Below are 22288 nucleotides of genomic sequence, written 5' to 3'. Positions count from 1 at the left end.
CTCTGTTCTCAGGGCAGCCTTGAACACCTCCAGAAAGTTGCAGGTTTTTGGCTGAATCCTTTGCCTGCCAGTTGTGTCCACCTGGCAAAGGGTGACCAAGATGTGTTTCATCCTCTTTGTCCCCCCATGCAAAATATTGTCTGGCAGGGCTGGGCAAAGGTCTGCCCCTACTTTAAGAGCAGGGACGTTCCCCTTTCCCAGGCCTTGACGGAAAACTCCCTAGGGGAAGATCTTGTGTGAGCCTTTTTTCTAACATGTCACTGGTTTTATTCAAACCACTGCTTTTTTTTTTTTTTCAAAATACTTAACTTTTGAGTAGTGAACTTAATTTGAGCCTCATCATGTGTGGATTTGGAGGAAATCTGGTGAGCATCAACATATGAACACCTGTCCTTTCCTTCCTCTCCTAGGATTTTAGATAATGGGCTGTGTGCAATGTAAGGATAAAGAAGCAACAAAACTGACTGACGAGAGGGATGGCAGTTTAACTCAAAGCTCAGGCTACCGCTATGGGACAGATCCCACTCCGCAGCACTATCCTAGCTTTGGTGTGACTTCAATCCCAAACTACAACAACTTCCATGCCACAGGAGGCCAAGGATTGACTGTGTTTGGTGGAGTCAATTCATCCTCTCATACAGGGACGCTGCGTACAAGAGGAGGAACAGGTGAGCTTGAAAGTTATTTTAGTGCTCATAGTGTCGTTCATGCATCTACAGCAGAGGCATGACTGTCTCAGCGTGTTGCTTTTAGTTGCTATTTCATTATTTCACAAAACAGTGCAAAGAATTGAAGCAGGGTGGAGCTGGGTCTTCAGCCCKACCTTTGCTAACTTGCAGGTTCACTTGGGGGTGAGAAGTTATGTGTACATGSCAAATTTGGCTAGCTGCCTCATCCCTCTAATGGAGAAAGGAAAGTGTGGGCTGAGCCACCTCAAGTGGTTGAAGGAAATACTTGGCATGGTTACATCTAAACTCTCTCTTCAACCCCTTTGCCTGCTCAGGATCCTGTGACTGTACGGATGAGGGCTCACGCCATGCATAAAACCAGAGAGATGAGCATGGTTCAAAAAGTAGGAGGGTTCTGTTTGTTTTGCTCCTCAACAGCTGGAGTTGCTTACCCATGGATTAGCCACATCATCTCTTGAAGTTCCTTTCCCTCCTGTGTTTTGTGATAACCCACCTGCCTTTTTTCCTTAGGTGTAACTCTTTTTGTGGCGCTTTATGACTATGAAGCAAGAACAGAAGATGACTTGAGTTTTCACAAAGGAGAAAAATTTCAGATACTTAACAGCTCGTAAGTTTTAGGCTTAAAAATTTGCTTTTTAGTGGTTTCAAACATATAATGTTTACAGTATTGTTTGCTGGTGTTATTGGTAAAATCTGGTGTTGGATGTCCAAGTATGATGGGGGTTTACTCTGCTTCTTGTCCTTGCATTTAGTGCACTTTTTCAAAGGGCTTTATTGTTGGGGGAAGAAAAAACTTCAACCACATGCAGCTTTACTTAAAATAAAAAAGTGTTAGATTGTGTCATTCATTGCTTACATTTTACAGCAACCACACACTCAGAACTGTGGCTACCAGATCTGTACTTTACCAGTAGCCACAGAGGTTCTGCAAGGCATGTGCTAACCCTTTTTCCAGTCTGCTGYAAGTATCCCTGCACAGAAATGAGGTAAAAACTGATTCACAAGAGTCATTATCAGATTCATGTGCCAAATTTAAAAGCATTTTTGTCCTTTTAAAGGTRGGTAATGCAGTCAGAACATGCTGGGAAGTTCTGTTACCATTGTACTGTTGCGTCTGACATGAAAACCAGATTTCCATCTTGGAAATCATCAACTTAAAATTAATTTTATCAACTGCCCAYAGAAAAAAAATCCCTTAGTGGTTTAAAAATAACTTCTAAAACTCACTGTGCTACTGACCTATATCTGAACATCTTGCAATTCTTGGCTAAGAACAGAAAGTGGCAGGCTCTGTGTTATGTTCACTACTGCTGTCGTGTAAGGTAAAAATGGGTTAACAAYCAAGTACATCACTTTCTAAAGGTTTTGTGATATTGGTCTCCTCTTTCTTTCTTACAATAAGTGACAGTGAGGCAAATTCACCCCTGGTGCAACTCCTGTTGATTTTAACRTAGCAACTGCAGAATGGGAATTGGCTCAATGTGCAATGGAAAAAAAAAAATCAGGTAATTCTGTGGAATATTTCATGAAGCTAAGGAGCTTTGATGTAGATGAAAGCACAGAACCTTCAGTTATGGCTTACAGAGGGAGCAGCAGTTTAAAACCTTTCTGCWTCTAAATTAGCGATTGGAAACAAAGCCTTTTTTAGCCTATGATCCATTTTTGTTCACATTGCCTGGTGCTTTCCTAACCTTGCACAAACTATGCCGTAACTCGAAATAAGAAGTTCCACACATTTTAAATACCTTGTACATGSCAGTTGGTGAAATCAGAGAGTGCTCACCAGGACTTGCAGAGCAGTCATCCTTGGAGTAGGTGAGACAGAGAGATTCCCCTTCATGTGGGYGGCTGCAGTACATGCATTTTGATGCAGGTAATTACTGCCTGGAAGAAGGTTTTCTAAGAATGGAAAAAAAAGACCAAGCATCCATTGATTTTCCTGTAGRATTATAGAAGCTCAGTTCCCATTGTAGCCAGCTCTATTTGCTTATAAGCATGGACCTAACCACACCCCTAGAGTAGTGAGAGCCAGGCTGGGAACCTCCAGAAAGCTGCTTTTGCATAAGAATGCTTCCTCTCTTTATTTACATCAGGAATTATATTAAATAAGTCCTTTTTAAAAGCACCTGTCAATGCTGCTTGCAAAYAGAAAGTATATATGTGCAAAAAAAAACATAGTCTGGAATTTTTGGAGGGGTTTGAATTTTTCTTTAGCTCTCAACAAATAAAATTTGATTTGTGCTTTGGAGTAAACATTCAGTGTGATGTTTGAAATGACATGCAGGGGGTATCCTTGTGATCTGAACACTGAAACTCTGCTAAAGGCAGAAAGAAGGGGTAAAGAGGTATCTGCAGAGTGGTTCAGAGCAGAGCCTGACTTTGGGCTCCGAAATGCCGGGCCACCCCCAGCATTCCCACCACCACACCCACACACCCTGTCTGGCCCCATTGACTARCTGCCTTCTACCTCAGCTGCAGGGCTAAAATTAAGAGCAGTGAAAAAAGCCTGCATTCCTCCTCCTTTCTGGCAGTGCTTTGAGAGATTTAAGCTTCTCTGTCAAAGCACAGGGGGTTGTTCCTGATGTTGTGATCATCTACTCTGCTTTTTTCCTCCCGAGATACGACAAAATACCTCCATCTAGTGGACTCTCTGCACAGTAAGGAGAAGAAATGGAACGGTGCAATTTATCGACCTCAGTATGGCATAAAATCCTCAGAAATATTCTACAGCAGCATATGGGGGAAGGGTTAGCACTTCAGCTGGTATTATTAGWGGCACAAACAAAAAGGGCTGTTTGCCTGATGTGCTAATGTACATAGGGTGTATTAAAATAGTGTCAACTGCCGGCCTCTACAAAAGCTATTTGCTCTTTGTGTTTCTTGAACTGTAAAATTGGAAGCATCTCCTTTTTGACTAATCACAGCTGTTTTGTAGTGGTTTTCCATAGAGTTCGTGCTCCTTTAAGCTGTTAAATAAAGTGAAGTTGAAAATTTAAAGTAAGAATTCACCTTGACACAACCTTTCCTTCCAGTAATAGCTTAGACAGTGTATTTTCTGTAACTTGCTTGCTTCCAGAAGAGGCTGAATTCTCCAGCCACATTTGATAATAGTGTTTTATTTAGTGAACAACTAAATAAAGGGGAGAGGGGAATTGAAAGAGAGTTTCTAAGCAGTCCAGAAATAGAAAAGAGAATGCTTATTAGTAGTGGTAGGATTTAACTATCAGTGAATCTGGTGCTGAGACTGAAATAAAAATTGCTAAATCCCAGATCATTGCGTCCTGCAAAAAGCTGAGAAAGTAACTTCTCTTCAAGCTGTACATCTTCCAGCAACATTCATTGTCTGAAAGGCAGTGCATGTTCCAGTGTGTGCACCAGTGTAAGACAGATTCATGCTAAGCCTACAGAATGCTGCCTTAAGATGGTTCTGCATGAACCTCTTCACATTTAAATATYGTAGAAGAAGAGGGTTTTGTAAGTATTTGAAAATGCAGCCTAGTTCTTTGCTACTTCAGATACCTCCTCCAGGTGGCCAGCAGAGGGAATCTAGACTACGAAGTGTGATCCTTAAAGGCCATTTAAAATGCGATATTGATAGACGGCTTTTTGATATTTTTGGGTTTCAGATTAATTATGSTCATAGAAGTTTAAAATTAGCAGTGAATGTGTCACTGTGTTGGGGTTTGACCTCAGAGAGTAACTCAGCCTCACACAGCCACTCACTCACTTTACCCATGGTAGGATCAGGAAGAGAATCAGGAGGGTAACAGTGAGAAAACTCATGGGTTGAGATAAAGGCAGTTTAATAGGTAAAGGAGAAGTCATGCACAGAAGCCAAGCAAAACAAGAAGTTCATCCATGGCTTCCTGTAGGCAGGCAGGTGTTCAGCCATCCCCAGGAAAGCAGGAGTCTGTCATGCCTATCTGTGACTTGGGAAGGCAAATGCTATCGCTCCAAACATCCCCCCCTTTTTCTTTCTTCTTCCTCAGCTTTACATGCTGAGCATGATGCCATATGTTATGGAACACCCCTGTGGTCAGTTGGAGTCARCTCTCCTGGCTGTGTCCCCTCACAGATCCATGGACACCCCCACCCCGCCTCTGGTGGAAAGGCTGGAATGGCCTTGGCACTGTGTGAACGCTGCTCGGCAGCAATGAAAACATCCCTGCCTTATCAACACYGTTTCCAGCACAAATCCAAAACACAGGCCCATACCAGCCACTTGGAGGAAAATTAACTMTATCCCAGCCAAAACCAGCACACAGCATTCATTTTGGCAATTTTCCTATAAGCTCTCTCAAAAGTCTGTATTAGAACAATTGCTATGGTTACAGTTTTCAATATTCTAGCCCAAATCCAACCCTCACCAAAACGGATTACACTGGGCTGTTATGATCCTTCATGCCATTATGCTACATCTGGAAGGCTACAGTACTAATGATTGCTGCAATAATTATAGGTGTAAGGGAACATATATTGTTTGGCTTCAGATGCAGGCAGCTCTCTCGGAAGTGCACCGGCAATAAAAGGATGAGTTGCTGTGTCTTCTCTGTGTCTTCTTACCGCCACTCAATTTTGGGTGCTGTTAACGAGGTCAGGTCRTTGTCTTTACAGCTCTGTCCTGCTCTCACTTCTCCTCACCTCTGTTTCCACAGGGAAGGAGACTGGTGGGAGGCCCGCTCCTTGACAACAGGCGAAACTGGTTACATTCCCAGTAATTATGTGGCTCCAGTCGATTCCATCCAAGCAGAGGAGTATGTTTTCTTTTTTTTGTTCTAAAGACCCATTAGTGCTGTATTAGAAGGAGGTGTGAGGGGTTGGTTTTGATTGATTGCAGTGATTTTTCAAATGACTTACATTATATTTATTTCAGTTCTTAACTGCACTGATAAATAATTAGGTAATTAGTAACAAAAGAAGCACAAGCTCGGTGCTTTTTCAATGTCAAAACAAAGGAAGAAAACCTAAAGAAACACAGGTCTGCTTCCTTCTTTCAAATGTCAGCTAGTTTCAAGTTTTAACCAAAAGGTGCCCTTGTTTTTCCTGAACCAACTTGTAAAAATATTTTGAGTCAATTGGTGTGCAAGCTGTCCATTAAAGAGGGCACATTGTATCAACAAATACAAATCCTAGGATATGTATATGCCTACAATGCATATACAAGGCAGCCTAATGAGGACATATCTATGCAGAGAAAGGGAGTGATGCATGTATTCATGTTATTTCCAATATAAAAGATGCAGTGGAGGAGCTTATAGAGCTGAGGAGGTACTACTGGAGTCTTTGCTTTCCTTGGTTGATTGTGAAACCACGAAAACATTGSTGCAGGAAGGAAAACAGCCTGTAACTTGAAAACCTCATATAGAATCACAGTAAAGTGGTTGAATCTTGTTCTTCTGCTGAGGTTTTGTAGCTGGGCTGCAACAAAAATGTTGAACAGTAGTAAATCACTATGTAAGTCAAATGTGTAGTTTATAGCAATGTATATTAAAATACTGCTCTTGGCAGCGACAGAGTTTTCTGCCCTTTGGGGCTTTTTTTTCTGGGCTTTKTGACACTATTTGGTAATGCTGTGTAGCATTTGTCTTACTGTTTCTGATGTTTTCCTAAGGTGGTACTTYGGCAAGCTTGGCCGAAAAGATGCCGAGAGGCAGCTGCTGTCGTTTGGAAACCCCAGAGGTACCTTCCTGATCCGGGAAAGTGAAACTACCAAAGGTAGGCTCTGCAAAGGTGTTCTGACCAGAAATGAGAAAATAATACGGGAAAAATTGGATGAGATTCAACCAGGCTGTATGAGTGAAATACTGTTTTCAGTGGTATGAAGGTAGAGATAAGTATAATTTTGCATATATTTGCGCTAGGGAATTGGATGTCTGGATATCCTAGGTCTTAGGGTGAGTGTTCAAAGTAGAGAACAACCCAAGTAGAACTCATGCTCAGCCCATGGTATTTGCAGTGCAAGCTGCATGGTGTGATCATGAAATGCTGGGTCCTTGGGGGAAACCAAAAAGAAAGAGAAAAAAATTATGCAGCATTTTTAAATTTACATATTAACAGGGAAAAGACTTGAATATACTTCTAATTAATATATTCATAGAGTATTCAACTGTATCCATTCTGTTGAAATCGAGTGGAAGGATGTATTCTCCTCCTTCCCTCTAAATATATTGGAAGAGTTCCAGTTTTCTTGGCGGGTGCTATTTTTGCTTTTACGTTTTGTTCACAAGGCCTGTCAACATCTTCTTCAAAAGCTTCACAAGTATGAAAAGATCTTTYTAACTCCTACAACTATTGAGCAGAAAACCTGCAACTAAGTGAAAACAAACCTGGCCATTTCTCAATTAACCAACAATCCAAAACAAAAGCTGTGGGAGGCATAAGTCACTAGAATTAATTCCATCTAAGTTCTGTAGTCTAATGATGGCTCACATAATTAAAGCACGGACTTGTTAGTTCTTTGATCAGAGCACACTATCAGCTAGGCTTAGCATGCAAAATTACTGGAGTAATGGCTAGTGAAGTAGTTTAAAGAAGAGAAGCAGTACTTCCATTCCTAGCTCCCTGACCTATCTTCAGATGCTGCATTCAATCATCTAAAATTGCAAGTTTTGCATTTTTCCTCCTGCAGCCACTGGATTCTTCTTTTGCTCTCTGTAACTCTGAAGACTGTTTTGGATGCAGAATCTGAATAGGCTTGCTGTTGATCCAGACAGACAATTTCTTGTCACCCCACAGCTTCATCATGCTTCACGTGGCAGCAAGGAGCCCTCACCAGGAGCAAGGCAGGCTCTAACTTGCTCTTTTGCTGCAAATAGCCTCCACCTGTTTTTTCTCACCRACAGTTGTTGCGATGTGTGTGAGAAGCAGGACTTATCCCACTGTGTGCCAAGTTTAAAAACTCACTCATGTATGCAACCATGGATCTTAAAAACAAACACAACACTGTTTTTCTAAACCACATTTGCAGTTTAGTCTGGTTTTCCCCATTTTTATACTGTGATAGGGGATATGTTTTGCGGCCCTGTTTACTTAGCTAAGTCAGSGGTTTTTTTCTAATTTCTTGTGAGACACAAAAGCATTGAAGAGATATAGTAATCCATCATGGATGGACTTACAGCAGCAAGCTTAATTTCTCTGTGTTCAAACTTAAGGCTTTTACATCTTCAGCCAGAGTTTGCATCAAAGCTATTGGRAAAAAAACAAACATGCATGGTTTTTGCAAAAAATGTCTATTACCATTCTCATCCTTCTAATGTTGAAGTATTTTGTTAGAAGAAAAYAGCGAGCTTGTTGTTCGTGAGAGAGAAAAAAATCTGCTGGGTGGGCTTCTGCCATAAGTCTTCTCAAAATGCCTTACCCCAAGTAGTCATCTTGGGCTTGAGGCAGGAATTGTTTTGTGACCTAGAATTGTCTCTTCTGCTTTAAATAATAACAATAATAAAATTAATCAGGATCATGTTAAAAGTATCATCATGGATGATTTCAGCATGAATTTAACCTCCCTTGATCATAGTTGCCTTCTCTTTTTACTTTCAAAATAAATCATATGGAGCTGGCTTTTCATTTTTCCAGAGCCTGACTACCCAGGTACTTCATCAGTTCTTGTCTGTATAATACTTCACCTGGTTTCAATCTCCAGCCTTCAAGGCTGTCTGGTTTTAGTTGTTCAGCTTTAAAAAAAATTCATTAGTATGATATATTGTAATGTTGTATTTCTATCCCAAATTTTTATTATTTATATAATACAGAATTATCAGATAGTAATGAATAGTGTAGATAGCCAACAGCCTAAATAAATGAATAATAAAATCCATCTTGGTTCTTGTTTATGTCCAAATTTGAACCAAAGCTCCAGTCCTGCAACTTGATCTGAGGTCAGCGGGGGTCCACAGAGGGCCACCCACACAGCTCTGATTGCAGACCTGGAGCCACAGATTGTTTACATTTTCCTAAAGAATCTGAAATAGTGACCAGATAGGCAGGGAGCGTGACTAAAGAAAATACAGCTGCTGCCAGTGGATCAAAACTCAAAAATGTGGAGGTGGAGAAGACTGCCTGGAAGCTTCTGAAAGGAGGCTGACAACATACAGCCCAGAGTGGTGGTACAAAGCATGCACAAGATATGCTTGTAAATCACAAAAATGCTTTGAACTCCTAGTTGAGAGAGATGTACTGACTCTGGGGAAGAACCTCCTCAGAAAACTCCTAAACAAACAGTATTTTTCTCCACTTAGAAATCATAGAATCACAGCAAGGCTTGAGTTGGAAGAGACCTTAAAGATCTTCTAGTTCCAACCCCACCAAAATAAATAAAGTAAAATTAAATTTTTAAAAGAAAAAGAAATAAAATCCCTGACACTTCTTTAAGCATGCCTCCCATTCAAATAAACCAGAATCATCCGGTTTAAGTGCTCTTTTCTTCCTATATAGGGGACAAACAACAGGGAATTTGAGAAGTCCTTGGAGTCAGGGTGGAGACATTTTGCTCGCTGCAGCTCCCTCAGGGATGAGCCACCCACCAGGGCAACCTGTTGCTGGTTAATGTGGTCAAAGAGGCTTCTTCCTGAGAATGCATCCAAGAAAGACATCTTACACTTGGGACCACCTTTCATCTCATTCAGAATTGTTTGCTGGTGGTTTTCCTTTTCTGCCCTTAGCTGACATGGTTACCAGTGAAAACAACAGAGGCTCCAAAACAAGGACCTTCCTGAGATCTCTGCAGCTGCCAGTAACCTCTTCTCCCTTTAATGTCTAAATTCCCTTGAGCAGACACGATATTTGTCTGAGCCGTGAGTGAAGGCTTGTTTTCTTCTCTGCCTTTGAAGTGGGCCATGTTTTTGTTCAGATGCTACCTTACGCTGTAAAAAGCAGCTTTGCTTTTGACACTGTAAAGAGCCAACATGTGTGTCACTGGATGTGAAATAGGATTGTCCTTCAGAGTAAGACACCTGAACATGCAGGTCCCCACGTAGGTGGCCAGGCTGTTTTTATGGTCAATGGGGAGCTGAGGCTCTGTTCAGGTGACTGCAGGCACCGAGTACCCACACCGGCATTACACCACAGTCCAGAGCACTCCTGGAAACTGGGTTGGCATTCAGCTGCCCTCAAAGCACCAGAGGATTAGGTATGGGAATATAAATCAAGCCCCCAGCCCACCTGCAGAATGCCACCACTGCGCCTAAAACTAAATCCAGCCCATCAGCTGAGGTTCCTTTACCTAGTCACGAGAATCCAGACCCATTTGAAATGCCTGCAGGCCATCCACATGGATGGAAAAACGTGACAGCCTGTGGGAAAACCACCAAGCAGCATGTCCTGAGGCATCTCACATGGCACTTRATCCCCGTGCTTGGGCATCTGAATCCCACTAAGTAAGCTCCAAARCCCCACATGGATTTGGGAAGTTAAACATGAAGTTCTTGCAGATCTCCTGGTGCTCAGTCTTGGTGTAGTATTACCTTCCAACGACTGTGGCACACAAAGTATGTTTATTTGGTTGKTTGATGTTTATGAAGAAGTTTGGGATCCATCTAGGTAACAGCACTACCCACATATAAAGTCATTATCTCCAGAGCTTCCTATGAAAATCTTGRTATTTACCACCCACTGGCATTTACATTAAGTATAGTATTTGCAGTGTAATCTGACACTTAGAACAGGAAAAGTCAATTTACAGCCTGGAGCAGTAAATGTTAAAATGTGAGTTTTCATTTACACAGAAGTCCTGGTTTCTTTCTAGAACATCGTGAAAGGGACATGGTGMGAACATCTCAAGGTTTCTCTGACACTTAGCTTTGTGTTAGATTAGTGTGTTCTTTTTCAGATACAGTGAGTTTTTTGGAAGCAATTTCTCTTTCACTTTGTAAAAACTGACCAGGAAACCAAAATCTTTGTAACTAAAAGCTAATTACAATTTTTTATTTCTCCTTTGCTTGGAACAGGTGCCTATTCCCTGTCTATTCGAGACTGGGATGATATGAAAGGAGATCATGTCAAACATTATAAGATTCGTAAACTTGACAATGGTGGATATTATATCACAACTCGGGCACAATTTGAAACTCTTCAGCAGCTGGTTCAGCATTACTCAGGTAATTTTTCAGATAATACATGGCACTCTGAAGTATTTTAAAACAAAAGTGTTTGCTGCTGCGCTGATGTATGTGTAGGATGCCCCAAAGAGTCATTTGATCTATGACTCTTGCTTGTTGTAATGCATCTTCTGTTATCCCTTTCCCATTAGGGTTATAAATGTCTTTGAGTGCCGTTCACAGGATACAGCAGCAGAGCTTTTAAAACCTAACACTTTACTGAGCTAAAGGTTTTGCCAGTTCGCCCTCTCCTAAGCAAACAGAATTACGGAATTTGACTTGCACATCTCCAAGCATGAATTCCTGGTGAATAAATGGTTGCTAATATGTGCCATTTTGCAGCATGCTGTTGCTAATAAAGCAAGTAAGAACTGCATTGTGGAATTCAGTTACCTAAAGCAATGGCCAAAAGGTTTGCATATGTTGCTTGATAYATTATGTATATTTTCCCACTGGATTTTTGTTCAGTGTGCAAAGTATTGACATTTAAATTATGTGAAATAAATAAGGCAGTGTGGGTGTTTCTTTATGCACACTATTTGTGTCCACCCACCAATTTTTKTTTTGTTTTGTTTTTTTGCTTTTAAATTCCTGTGATTAAAATGTGGCATGCACTATTCCACCTGAAAGTACATCCTGCTGTCACTGGCAATTGGTGTACAACAAATACARCTTTGAAGTCCTCCAAACCTCTGCACAGGACAACTGATTCTTACACAGAAGACTGCCATGCTTCTCAGCATGGTCATTTTTTAAGCAGAAATTAGTATTTTTAATTGTTTTGGGGGGCTTTTTCCCCTTTATTTTAGCTTTTCATAACATTAGCAGATTAYCCCAAATGCTTGCTGCTCAAAAACTTTTCATAATTTTTACTTGGGAAATCAACTTCTCTGTGGGGCATTTTTCTGTATTCTTTGTATTCTGTCTGCTGTATTCTTATGCTATTCATACTGGACATCTGGCTGTCTTCTCCACCCAGTTCCTGATGGGTGTATGCTGCCAGGGAGAATTTCTAGTTGTTTCTGGTGACTCTACTCCTAGCTGAATAATGTATTAAAATTCACATATAAGGAAAATAATTTTCAACTTCACTGTACCAGTTGGTATACATCAGATTTTAGTTTTCCTGTGGYTAGCTTATTTGCGTGGCGTATTTTCCATGCACAGATGCAGAAACAAGTAGATCTGGAAACAGCCATTTCTGTGCAACACGGAGGCATAATCAGTAGGATGCAGGCAGAAAGAAGTTCTGCACGGAAGAATACAGATTATGCTTCAATCTGAAGTGCAATTGCAGTTCCCCACCTTGTTCTGCTCTGCTGCACCTGCTTTACSATGCAAGTCACTGCACAGGCTTTATATTGCAGTCTGCTTTGTGCAGTTTAGTACACTCCTCATCAATATGCATTTATATGTATTTTTATGTGTATATATATACATATATATCTCATTGTTTTTACTCGTGTAAAAATATCTTGTGTGACTTTTGTCACAGTCCAGTCTTCTGTGAAGCTTTGCAAGAGACAATATCATGAACGTGCCCCAAACAATGTAGGACTGGCTAACAACAACTGGCTAACTGGCATTTGCTAACAAAGGTTTGCTCTAGAAAAAATGTCAGAAGTCTTTTACATTTCACCTACAAAGGCACCTTTTCACAGAGCAGAATATAGAAAATGCCTTTTCCCAGGTTTCAAAAAGTCCACCARATTTTCATGGCTGTTATTTAATTAATCTTCTCTGTATTTCTTTTACTCGGTACAGAAACAATTCAGCCTGTAATTTACAGATTACTTTTTAAAAAGTTATCCTATACCATAGCAAACCAGTTACTCAAGAGTTTGTCTTAATGCAGGATTGTGGGAGGAGGGAAGTCCTGAGTCCATGAGAGAAACCATTGGCGGTCACCTTCCATTTCAGGCTGTGCAAAGACTAAAATATTTCCTGTTCTGTCTCAAATGAATATGTTTCAATGTTCAATTCCTAATCTTCCAGGATGCTTTGTGGTATGCAACTAACAGCTGTTGTGAGTAGCATTGTTTTTATGCTTACTGTATTTGTTTCATGTCACACTTTTTTTTCTTTCCTCTCCTTTGCTGTTGGCTTCACTTCTGGCTCCATCAGAGAGAGCTGCAGGTCTTTGCTGCCGCTTAGTAGTCCCCTGTCATAAAGGAATGCCAAGGCTTACTGATCTGTCTGTCAAAACCAAAGATGTCTGGGAAATTCCACGAGAATCCCTACAGTTGATCAAGAGACTGGGAAATGGGCAGTTTGGGGAAGTATGGATGGGTATGGAGCAAAATAATTATTCTAAAATAGCTCTCTGTGTGGGGATTACAAGATGGAAGGTGAAAACATAGGACGCTGTGACACACAGGAAAAAAAATAGTAAAGCTCAAACTATTAGGAAAAATGTCTTTGGAATCATGTCTTTGACTTTGAAATTCTTTAATCTTCAACTTTCACTATAATTGATGGCAAAAGAAAACTGAAAWTCCGTGTTTCCTTGGAAGGTCCTGATTTTGACAAATTACCACTGTCTTAATAATAAATCAAGGCTCACATAGTAATCTCATGGCTATACCAAGAAGCCTTTGTCTGCAAGTTAACAAAAAAACTCCTTACTCTCATCATCYAAAAAACAGTGTTTGCAAATGAATTTTAATGCAGCACTGAAAGACCCTCACCTTCCATCTTTCTCAATGCATGCATGATTTTGGATTATAAGTGTGTTTTTTTTATTAATTTCCTCTCCTATAGAGAAAGCTGATGGTTTGTGTTTTAACTTAACTGTGATTGCTACGAATAATACTCCACAAACTGTTGGATTGGCTAAAGATGCATGGGAAGTTGCACGTGATTCATTATTTCTGGAACAGAAGCTTGGTCAGGGGTGTTTCGCTGAAGTGTGGCGTGGTAAGGCAGAGAATATATTTTGCTTTGGATGGATCTTTTAAGGCCCTCTTGGCTGAAATAAACATTTCAAGTATAGATCTTAAAGCTAAAAGATCAGAATAGTATGAAATGTTAGTTTATATTGCCTGACACAGTCAAACCTAAACACAGTACTCCATGGGGAAACTTCCTTTCTCTTGCACACAGTKGTATGAGAGCTTAGGACATTAAATTTCATTAATTGCATGGGGTTTATTTGGGTGACTACACAATTGCTAGGTATTAAAATAGGAAAGATGCTAAACCTGTAAGGCAGAATGGCTAACCAGAAATGACTCTGGTAAGTAGACATTTTTCTTTCCTCATGTGTTGTAGCACTGATGGAATCAGACCCTGAAAATGTTTCCATAAACTCTCCAAGTTTAGAAATAATGGCAAATATCAGCAAGCTGATATTGTTGAGCTAGCTTTCCCATGCGTCCACTTCTTCAAGTCTGTTTTRAAATTTGTATCTGCAGCAGAACCCAGTAACTCGATATAGAGGCCAAGGAATACAGAGGCAAAATTTGCTGGGCCCAGCTGAACCCCSACTTTGAAGTCCAGATATATTGACCTTCTCCAAATCCACTGACATTGTTTTCTRCACATTTGCCAGCTTAACTTATCCATCATGGGCCTCGTTCTTTTAAGGAGTATAAAACAATGGCAATTTACAATTTACATAAATCTTAGTATGGCCATAGCAGTGAAACACAATATAGTGGCCATTTAATGAGATGTGGCTCAATTTCTGTGCCAGRTGCCATTCTGTATAGACTCTAAAATTACCAATTCAAATAAAGAATCACTCTATGTTGTTTCTTCACAAAAATTTGGTGGGGCAGTTTGACCACTCGTTTTGTTGCAGTGACACAAAAATATGTGCAGSCAAAACAACCAGCGGGTTCTCCTGGGCTCTTGCAGCTGTTTCCCATTGCAAGACTACAGCAAGGAGTACAGCAGCAAGTCTGTGAGATTTACAGAAGTTATAGACTAGAAATATAGAAATTTATAGAATCTCACAGAACTACAGTTGACCTGTTGCAAAGAAAGCAGCCTAAATTTTATGTTGGCATCTCCAGATAACTGCAGTTTCTCCTTGGTGTTCTCCATCTGGAATGCATGCACAAGTTTCCAGATGATGTTAGTGGTCAGCTCTGTGTGCCATAGACCTTAAACTGATACAACAACTTAAAGGAATAAATTAAAAATTAAAAAAAAAAAAACCAACAGCTATAAGAAATAAAGTACCAAGTACCAGTACCAAGTATCTGTCAGAAATGCAAAAATKATTGTTACAATTATGAAATTACGTTTGTTAATGTATAGTAAAAATATGTTAACAGCCCTGAAGCATTACCAAATTGGAGTASATTAACACAGTAAAAATTAATAAAAAACACATTAAGTAGTAACTAGCTACTTATGGGAGGAATTCAGAGGGAAATTTCTATGCTAATTTTCTATTAGAGAAATACACCTAAACACAACAAGAAAATTTAAGAATATAAACTGGAATCGAGGCCTAGTGGATAAGTTAACATTTTTGTTCCATTTTCTTTTTTTAAACGGGAGAAATTCATAAAAGTATTTAAAAACAGACTTGCTGAAAACACTTCATGGCAACAGAACAAGTCCTGGGATTTTTATTAAAACAGGTTAATCCTCTTAACACACAAGGTGAAATCCTATTTTATTAATGCCACTCTGGTGCCCGTGAAACTCTGGTTTCCTTCCTGTTCATACAATTTGCAGTATCTCTGCAAAGGGGCCCTGATGATGGCACACTGCAGTCTGGAGCTTCAGGGACTCCTGACAAAATAYGCTCCCTGTCACCCATCAGAAAATATTTTGGCCACCCTGCTTGAAATTGGAGGCAAAACCACACCCTTCCCAGCCTACACAGGAGTGCCACAAAGAGAACAAARTCCTGCTTCAGCTCTGATTTGAAGAACTGAGTGAAATTAAGGCTTCCAAGAGTCTTTCTGAAGCGTGCTGGGGTAGCGGGGATGGTAACACAAGGCATTATTCCACTGACAGGACAGTGATACCTGGCAGAAGGTAAACAAGGCATAATGAAAACCAAACTTGCACTGCACACTTTTTGACTAATATGGACCTCAAACTCATCCAGACATTTGGGATTGCCCTTTAAAAGTGAGGAGCAGTACAGGAGCAGCAGCTCCTCCACTGCTCTTCTGCTGTCCTCAACTGGGCAAGGTAGACCTGGGACCTGAGCATTTGCACACAAAAAGGGTTCATTTTATGGCTCATTTTATGCTCTGGCATGTTGCAAAAGCTCGTGATAAAGCTATTTTGGCTTAGCCAGTTCCCATGCAGCAGCTGAGCCCTGTTGTTCACGTACTTTTAACAAACTGGGTTATTTTACACATTACATTTTTTCATTTTACATTTCATTTTACATTTTTTTTGTACCCTTTGTAGGCTTTCTGCTATCCTCATGCTTAAGTGCAGAGGGGTGGTTTTACCCAATGTGATTAATCCTAAAGTCATTTAGTGTTGATTTGCCTTATCACACAGCAGCTCCCTACCTCTAGATCACATTCAAAGCCATGTCAGCCCTGACTGCGGAGCAGGGTTCTGGCAAGTCTGGGCAAAGGACAACCAGAAGTAACTAGGAAAGTGGTATTTCTGCCCATTTTGATTTTCCTTCCTTTTTCTTCCTACACAAAAAAAAGGCAAAAATAAAAAAAAAAACCAAACAAAATAGAAGAAACCCCACTGTTAACATAAATAGATCTTCCGGGTTTTCTTTCTTTCCAGTCCTCCTTCTTCCCCTCCAAATACCCGAGTGAAGCCCCACCTCTTAGGGGATGCCCTGAGTCAGCCTTCCCCAGTTCTCTCCAGGTTCTTGTGCAGGCTTTTGGGTGTTCTGGAAGGCTTGGTAGGTGATGGCTGAAAAATGAGGCAGCTTGTCCATTTCAGTGCTGACCACAAGTAAAGAGCYGATGGAAGTGGACAGGCACCAGCTCATTTTCCATCAGCAGCTCCTGGGGATAAGGAGGGGAAGGAAAAAGACGCATTTCGGTTTGGAAACACACCCGTGTTTCTAATATGAAATCAATTCAGGATTTGTTTCTTGGGATTTTTTTTAATATTTTCTTTCATCTGACTCAGAATAAAACCAAAATGCTCAAATGTCTTGCAAATTGAGAAGTTCTGGGTTTAACCAGTTTTGTTGTCCAAATTTGTGACGGGAGCTGTGTTGTTGCAATTACTTGTTAGCAAAAGAATACATGAAGATGGGTTTCAGCAGTCCCATGTTTCTTACTCAGAGAAGGTTTCTGTGGAGATCACTGGAAACATTGTCTGAGTAGGACCACAGCAATTGTGCTCCAGAGCTAATGGGAGTATTATTTTTCAGTATAAYAGAAAAAAACTAAAATATGAGGGAGGCGTGGGAGGAATATAATAAGGCAACATGGGAACCTAATTTTTTTAAAATCCCCTTATATTAAATGTCCTTGGTGTTTTTTTCATTGGTTACATTAGACAGAAGGTATTTAATCTAACTAAGTGTCTGTGCTTATAGGTACRTGGAATGGAAATACTAAAGTGGCTATCAAGACCCTGAAGCCTGGCACTATGTCTCCAGAATCCTTCTTAGAGGAAGCCCAAATCATGAAGAAGCTAAAACATGACAAATTGGTCCAACTTTATGCTGTGGTGTCTGAAGAGCCCATCTATATTGTCACAGAGTACATGAGTAAAGGTGAAGCCAGAGCTGCCGTGCTTGATAACATTTTTTCTTTATTGGTGCTCCTTGGGGATACAGAGGGAGGTGCAGTAGAGTGCATGCAAGGAAGGAGAGAGGGAACAAGAAACTAGATTCACCTCTGGCTTTAGAAGAATTATGAATTCCTCTATGAATTGCACCCAAAATCTGATGTACAAAGAAAATTTTTGCTAGCTGAGAGAGAGAGAAGTTGGTGCAGCCTAAGTGATTCCAACTGCATCAGCATCTGAACTTACCTGACTGGTGATTTGCATTTTCTAGGTTTGATGGCACTACCTGCTGCTKCCCAAGATCCTGGCTTTTCCTGGCATCAGAGAGTTCTTAAGGCATCTTCCTTCAGTGCTCATTAGTTGRCCTAGGATTTCTGTTTCTTCGTTTAGCAGTCCTGAGTTCTATCACATGCACCTCATTCTCAGATCACAGTTCACTTTCAGTCCACCCCATTTATCATCTTAATACATGATTTACACATATTATTCTTTCCCTCCTCTTTTTCCTTCACTTTCCCCTTCTCCCTTTTCCTTAATCTACGTAGCTCATAGCAATGTAGTAAAATGAGAAAAGGAAAACTTTTTGSTCCATCAGATCTCCAGCAGGGGTGCTGAGAGCAGAGCAAAAAATCTGCTTGTTTTGGAAAAGCAAATGAACCAAATAGGAAACATAAGTTCTCACAGAGAAGTTTCATTGTACATTTGAGGATACAGTCTGAAATTTTAAGTGCATTCTTTCAGTCTATTTGGAGTTGACTTTTATTTTCCTGGCAGGTGCTTGCCCACCTCCCTCCTCAGAGGCATCCAAGCCCTGACTAACTCACACTTTAATCATGTCTCAGTGACAAGCATATGCTTTTTCCCTTTAAAAAGAAAGACTTTTCGAAACCCTTCTGAAGTATGGGGTTTATTTTGGCTTACCTTACTAGTTTGTACTGTAACATTTTACATCTTTGGATCTGAGCTTGAGGCTGACAATTTATCAAGGGAGAAATGCCTAATCATCTTTTTCCCTTATTGTTATACCAATTCGCTGATCTTATTTAAAGGAGACTGTCACACTTCTCTTCGAGTACAAGATCAGAATGGAAWCTGTAACATCCTAGGCTCTTTTTGTAAAGTGACAGGGTACCTTCTTGTTTTCCCTTGTACAGGAAAGCAATGTTCTTATAGCTTTTGCTAAAGTTGCTTTCCTTTCATCTCTTCTTTGTCTTCTCCAGATTTGCACAGTGGTCAACTTAATGGTTCATACTGTATTTAGTTCTGGGTTACTTAGAGAAGGAGCAGTGCTAATTTTTAAGGAAAAATAGCCTTTGTTATGATCCTATCCCACTTGGGCTCGCCAGGCTCCAGGCTGACCTTTCTTTTGGAGCTGGGATCTGACTTGTTCCGTAATTTGTGTGGCTTGGAACTGAGCTGCTTCTTTGCAGCTAGCTGAGGCCTTTAGAGAGCAGCAGGTATGTAGTTTTAAAGAGCACTGGAAAAGTTARGAAAGATCAGCTTTCTCAGTAATGGTCAGGAAAATTTAAAACAATGTTGTTCCTTTTCCCTGCAATTCTCATACTAGCAGCACATTCTTCTGCAAAACAACCTTAAAGAGTGAAGCGAGTATAATAGAATTTGAAGATATGGGGGTTTTGAAACTATCCCTTGAACTTAAAACATTGCTGTCTTTAGTATTGCACATATTGCTGCACCTCCATTCTGATGAGTAGTGTTCCTAACATCTCTCCATTCTGCATTCGCAGGGAGTTTGCTAGATTTCTTAAAGGAYGGAGAAGGAAGAGCTCTGAAGTTACCCAATTTGGTGGACATGGCGGCCCAGGTGTGTCTTCAGAGTGTTGAGCACTGAGATGTACGTGTTTTATGTCCCTTGTGTGTATGAGTTTGTTTTAAATGCACCGTTTGTGTTCCCCGCTGCTCGCAGGTGGCCGCGGGAATGGCGTACATCGAGCGGATGAATTACATACACAGAGACCTGCGCTCTGCAAACATCCTGGTGGGCAACGGCCTAATATGCAAGATTGCYGACTTCGGATTGGCAAGACTGATTGAAGACAATGAATACACAGCCAGACAAGGTAAATGCAGCAGCAGGTGTAGCACTGTCATTCTTGTGACGAGAGTGGAAGATGGTTTTGAAAAGTTGTCTCTCCCGTGCTTCGGGGCTGCTTTCAGTAAATCCTGAATTCGTATTAATTTCTGGTCAGAATTTCACTGCTGAACAYATGTTCTAAAGAGAATGGCTTATTTTGTTGTATTTTCTTTGAAAACTGACCAAAATGAAGCACAGGTGATGAGTGAGAACACAGCTGGAAGTGACAGTAAAGACAAGATCCTCGTGGTGTTGTAACACAGAGGGTATTTTACTTACTGGCTATRAGAGTCTGAATGTGGTAATCCAGAAAAGTATATGTAAGCTATGTTTCTTTTGTACTGTGTCTTCTAGTACTTACTAACCACTATTATCACTGCTGTGCTATTCTTATTTTCTTTATTTCAGACAGGTCAGAGTTGTAGCTATATGCAATGGAGCTGTCTCTCTGAGCACTGTTTTCCTTGGGAACTTAAAAAGTTGTTTTAATAGAAATGCCATTTTCCAGTGCCACATAGGGTGCTGGGCACAGATGACCACTGATACACTATAGAAATGTMTCAAAGAGTTTTGTAGTCTTTCTAAAAAGCGTATGTATTCCGACTGAGCCATGACACTGACTCTTTGTGGTTACTTTTTACAAGTCAGATGTTGGTCCAAGCTGCAGAGCTGCAGTTTTGTTCTCTTTCTGCTGGCAGTACTTTCTGTAGTGCTTGCTCAATATGTGTCGGTAAACACCAGCCCATCCGTATCAGTGCCAAAGCCAAGGAGGGTCCCCTTAAACCCAGTTGTGCATCACCAAAAAGCACAGGCTGGCCAAGTACTTCATAATCTGCATTTACTCCCTCCTCTTGTGAGCTTCTTCTCTGGAGCAAAGTCCTTGTTTCAGYATGGACCCTGCCATTAATTCTTAGGAAAGAGCTAACCCCTTTCTGTAACTTTTTCTCTAAGTGTTGACAGAAGGAGCCAGAGAGTTTCCAGCATGCCTTGCCCTGGCCTGGGAGCAGCAGCAGCTCCCGAGTTGTTCTCACCCCTCTGAGCTGCTGTCAGCAGTACCCAGTCACAGAGACCTGGACCACAGGCTGCATCCACCCTGAGAGGTGCCTGCTGCACATTCAGACAGCAAAGCCTGATTATTTTGGTGGGGTCCTCCTGTGGCAGATACTAATGCAGAGCCTTAACCACTATTGATTTCAGCTTGAGGGTGGGAATTGCTTCTTGCTGAAAAAAAAACAGGCTTGTGTCATTCTCTCCAGAGCAATAAGGGTGTCTGGAGAGGCTCYGGCAGACAGAAAGCTGCCTGCTTGCTGTTCCCCTGTGTAAAACAAGAAGAGTTTTCCCTGCACAAGGCAGGCAGATCCAGTCTGCAAAATGGCTTTGAAACAGTGTCTATATTATCTCCATTTCTGYCTGGTTTGCTGCCATGTCTTTTGTTCGCTTTGGAAACCACCCAATGTAGAGTTTTACATGACTAATTATTTGTTTTCATAAACAAGTATGTGACCTACTTCTGGCCAAATCTCTTCAGGCTCCTGATCCCTAGGAAATCCTATGATGACCTGTTTGCGTCCCAGTTTAAATCTCACAGAATAGTTTTGYTCTCTTCACATGTTAGAAAAAGCTGTAAAAACCTGCCTGAGTGATGATGAGAAGTTAAGGTTTTTAAATAAAAATCACTGGATTTGGGGTGGGGGATCTTTGAAAAAATGTAACACCTGGCCTGGCAGGGAGACGGAGCACAGCCACTTCTGCCCTTGTTTCATGGCAGAAATCACTTGTATTGAGGAAAAAGTGTCTGGGAAGGGAGAATGAGTTTGGCTTTTAAAATGCATTCCCGATGATCTGGAAMTCTGAATCATGTTTGCCTGGCTTCATCTCCTGGTGCAAGTATGGAGACTTTATCCATCTTTCCCATACTTGAGGACAATGGACAATGCTTCCTTCCCCTGACCTCAGAGTGAGGCTGAAGTCTTTCAGAGCTGCAGAATTCCCTAAAAGAGAGACCCAAGGAGCTGTAACTACACACATCTTGTAGAAAGGTTTTCCTACTTTCAGTAATATTTTTGACCCTTTCTTAAGGGGTAGCTTGTTCTAGGGAGGCTTTTTTGACTAGGTAGCACACACTCAATTTACATTTCAGTGCAATTAACCTGGCCTCCAAGCCAGTTGGGCAGCCAGGGTGAACCTAAGATTTATTGAGGGAGAAACATGGTTGCTAATGAACACTGGATTTTATTTTTTTTCAGCTGGAATTCAGTTCTGGTTTGTTTAGCTAGGCTTCAGCTTGAGCATTGCTTGGTGGAGACCACAGTATCAGGAGGAAATKGTTGCCTCTGCTTGTTTCCCATGACCTATTACTTCAGCCTCCGAGGGGATGCATCTGGGGACTGCTCTGTTTATCTAGCTGACTACTGCTTCAGTGGGAATTTTGACACAAGAGAAAAGCTTGGCCAGCAGAGGGGAGGGGAACAGGGAGTGCTCCAGATTGGCAACTCCTGTGGGAGAAAGGAAATGTTTTTCCTTGCAAAATCTGAAGATTAAAGTCTCTGGTCACTCTCTCCTCAGCAGTCTTCCTTCTTTTGGCTTRAATGTGTTAGTACAGAGCTCATTGTTGGCGTGGGGAAGAGGTGGTTTTCTCCAGCTTTGCTTGATCTCCTGCTCCCTTCCCCCACTGTCACTTTTGTCTCTGATTAAATATTTTGAAAGGAAACAGATGGGGATGCTTTGAGCCC

At 41.0% G+C, this 22288-nt stretch overlaps 1 protein-coding gene across 5 annotated transcripts in view; it reads left to right on the top strand.

Annotated features, from left to right (window-relative positions):
* FYN (FYN proto-oncogene, Src family tyrosine kinase) overlaps positions 1-22288 on the top strand; it is a 136308-nt gene that overhangs the window by 95425 nt on the left and 18595 nt on the right. For 3 of the 5 annotated variants that reach the window (XM_057390195.1, XM_057390194.1, XM_057390196.1), the window contains 9 exons: positions 411-668; positions 1200-1296; positions 5345-5443; positions 6301-6404; positions 10631-10780; positions 12905-13069; positions 17268-17447; positions 19210-19286; positions 19389-19542. In XM_057390195.1, coding sequence (XP_057246178.1) covers positions 422-668; positions 1200-1296; positions 5345-5443; positions 6301-6404; positions 10631-10780; positions 12905-13069; positions 17268-17447; positions 19210-19286; positions 19389-19542 — 1273 coding nt within the window. In that variant the 5' untranslated portion in view covers positions 411-421. Of the gene's footprint in view, positions 1-410; positions 669-1199; positions 1297-5344; positions 5444-6300; positions 6405-10630; positions 10781-12904; positions 13070-13540; positions 13697-17267; positions 17448-19209; positions 19287-19388; positions 19543-22288 lie in introns of all 5 variants that reach the window. The other 2 variants (XM_057390198.1, XM_057390197.1) reach the window with 2 other exon arrangements.

This window comes from Malurus melanocephalus, unplaced genomic scaffold (assembly GCF_030028575.1).
Source record: "Malurus melanocephalus ecotype Western Australia unplaced genomic scaffold, MMel_1.1 scaffold_23, whole genome shotgun sequence".
Classification (NCBI taxonomy): Eukaryota; Metazoa; Chordata; class Aves; order Passeriformes; family Maluridae; genus Malurus; species Malurus melanocephalus.
This window is presented reverse-complemented; position numbering and strand designations above follow the sequence as displayed.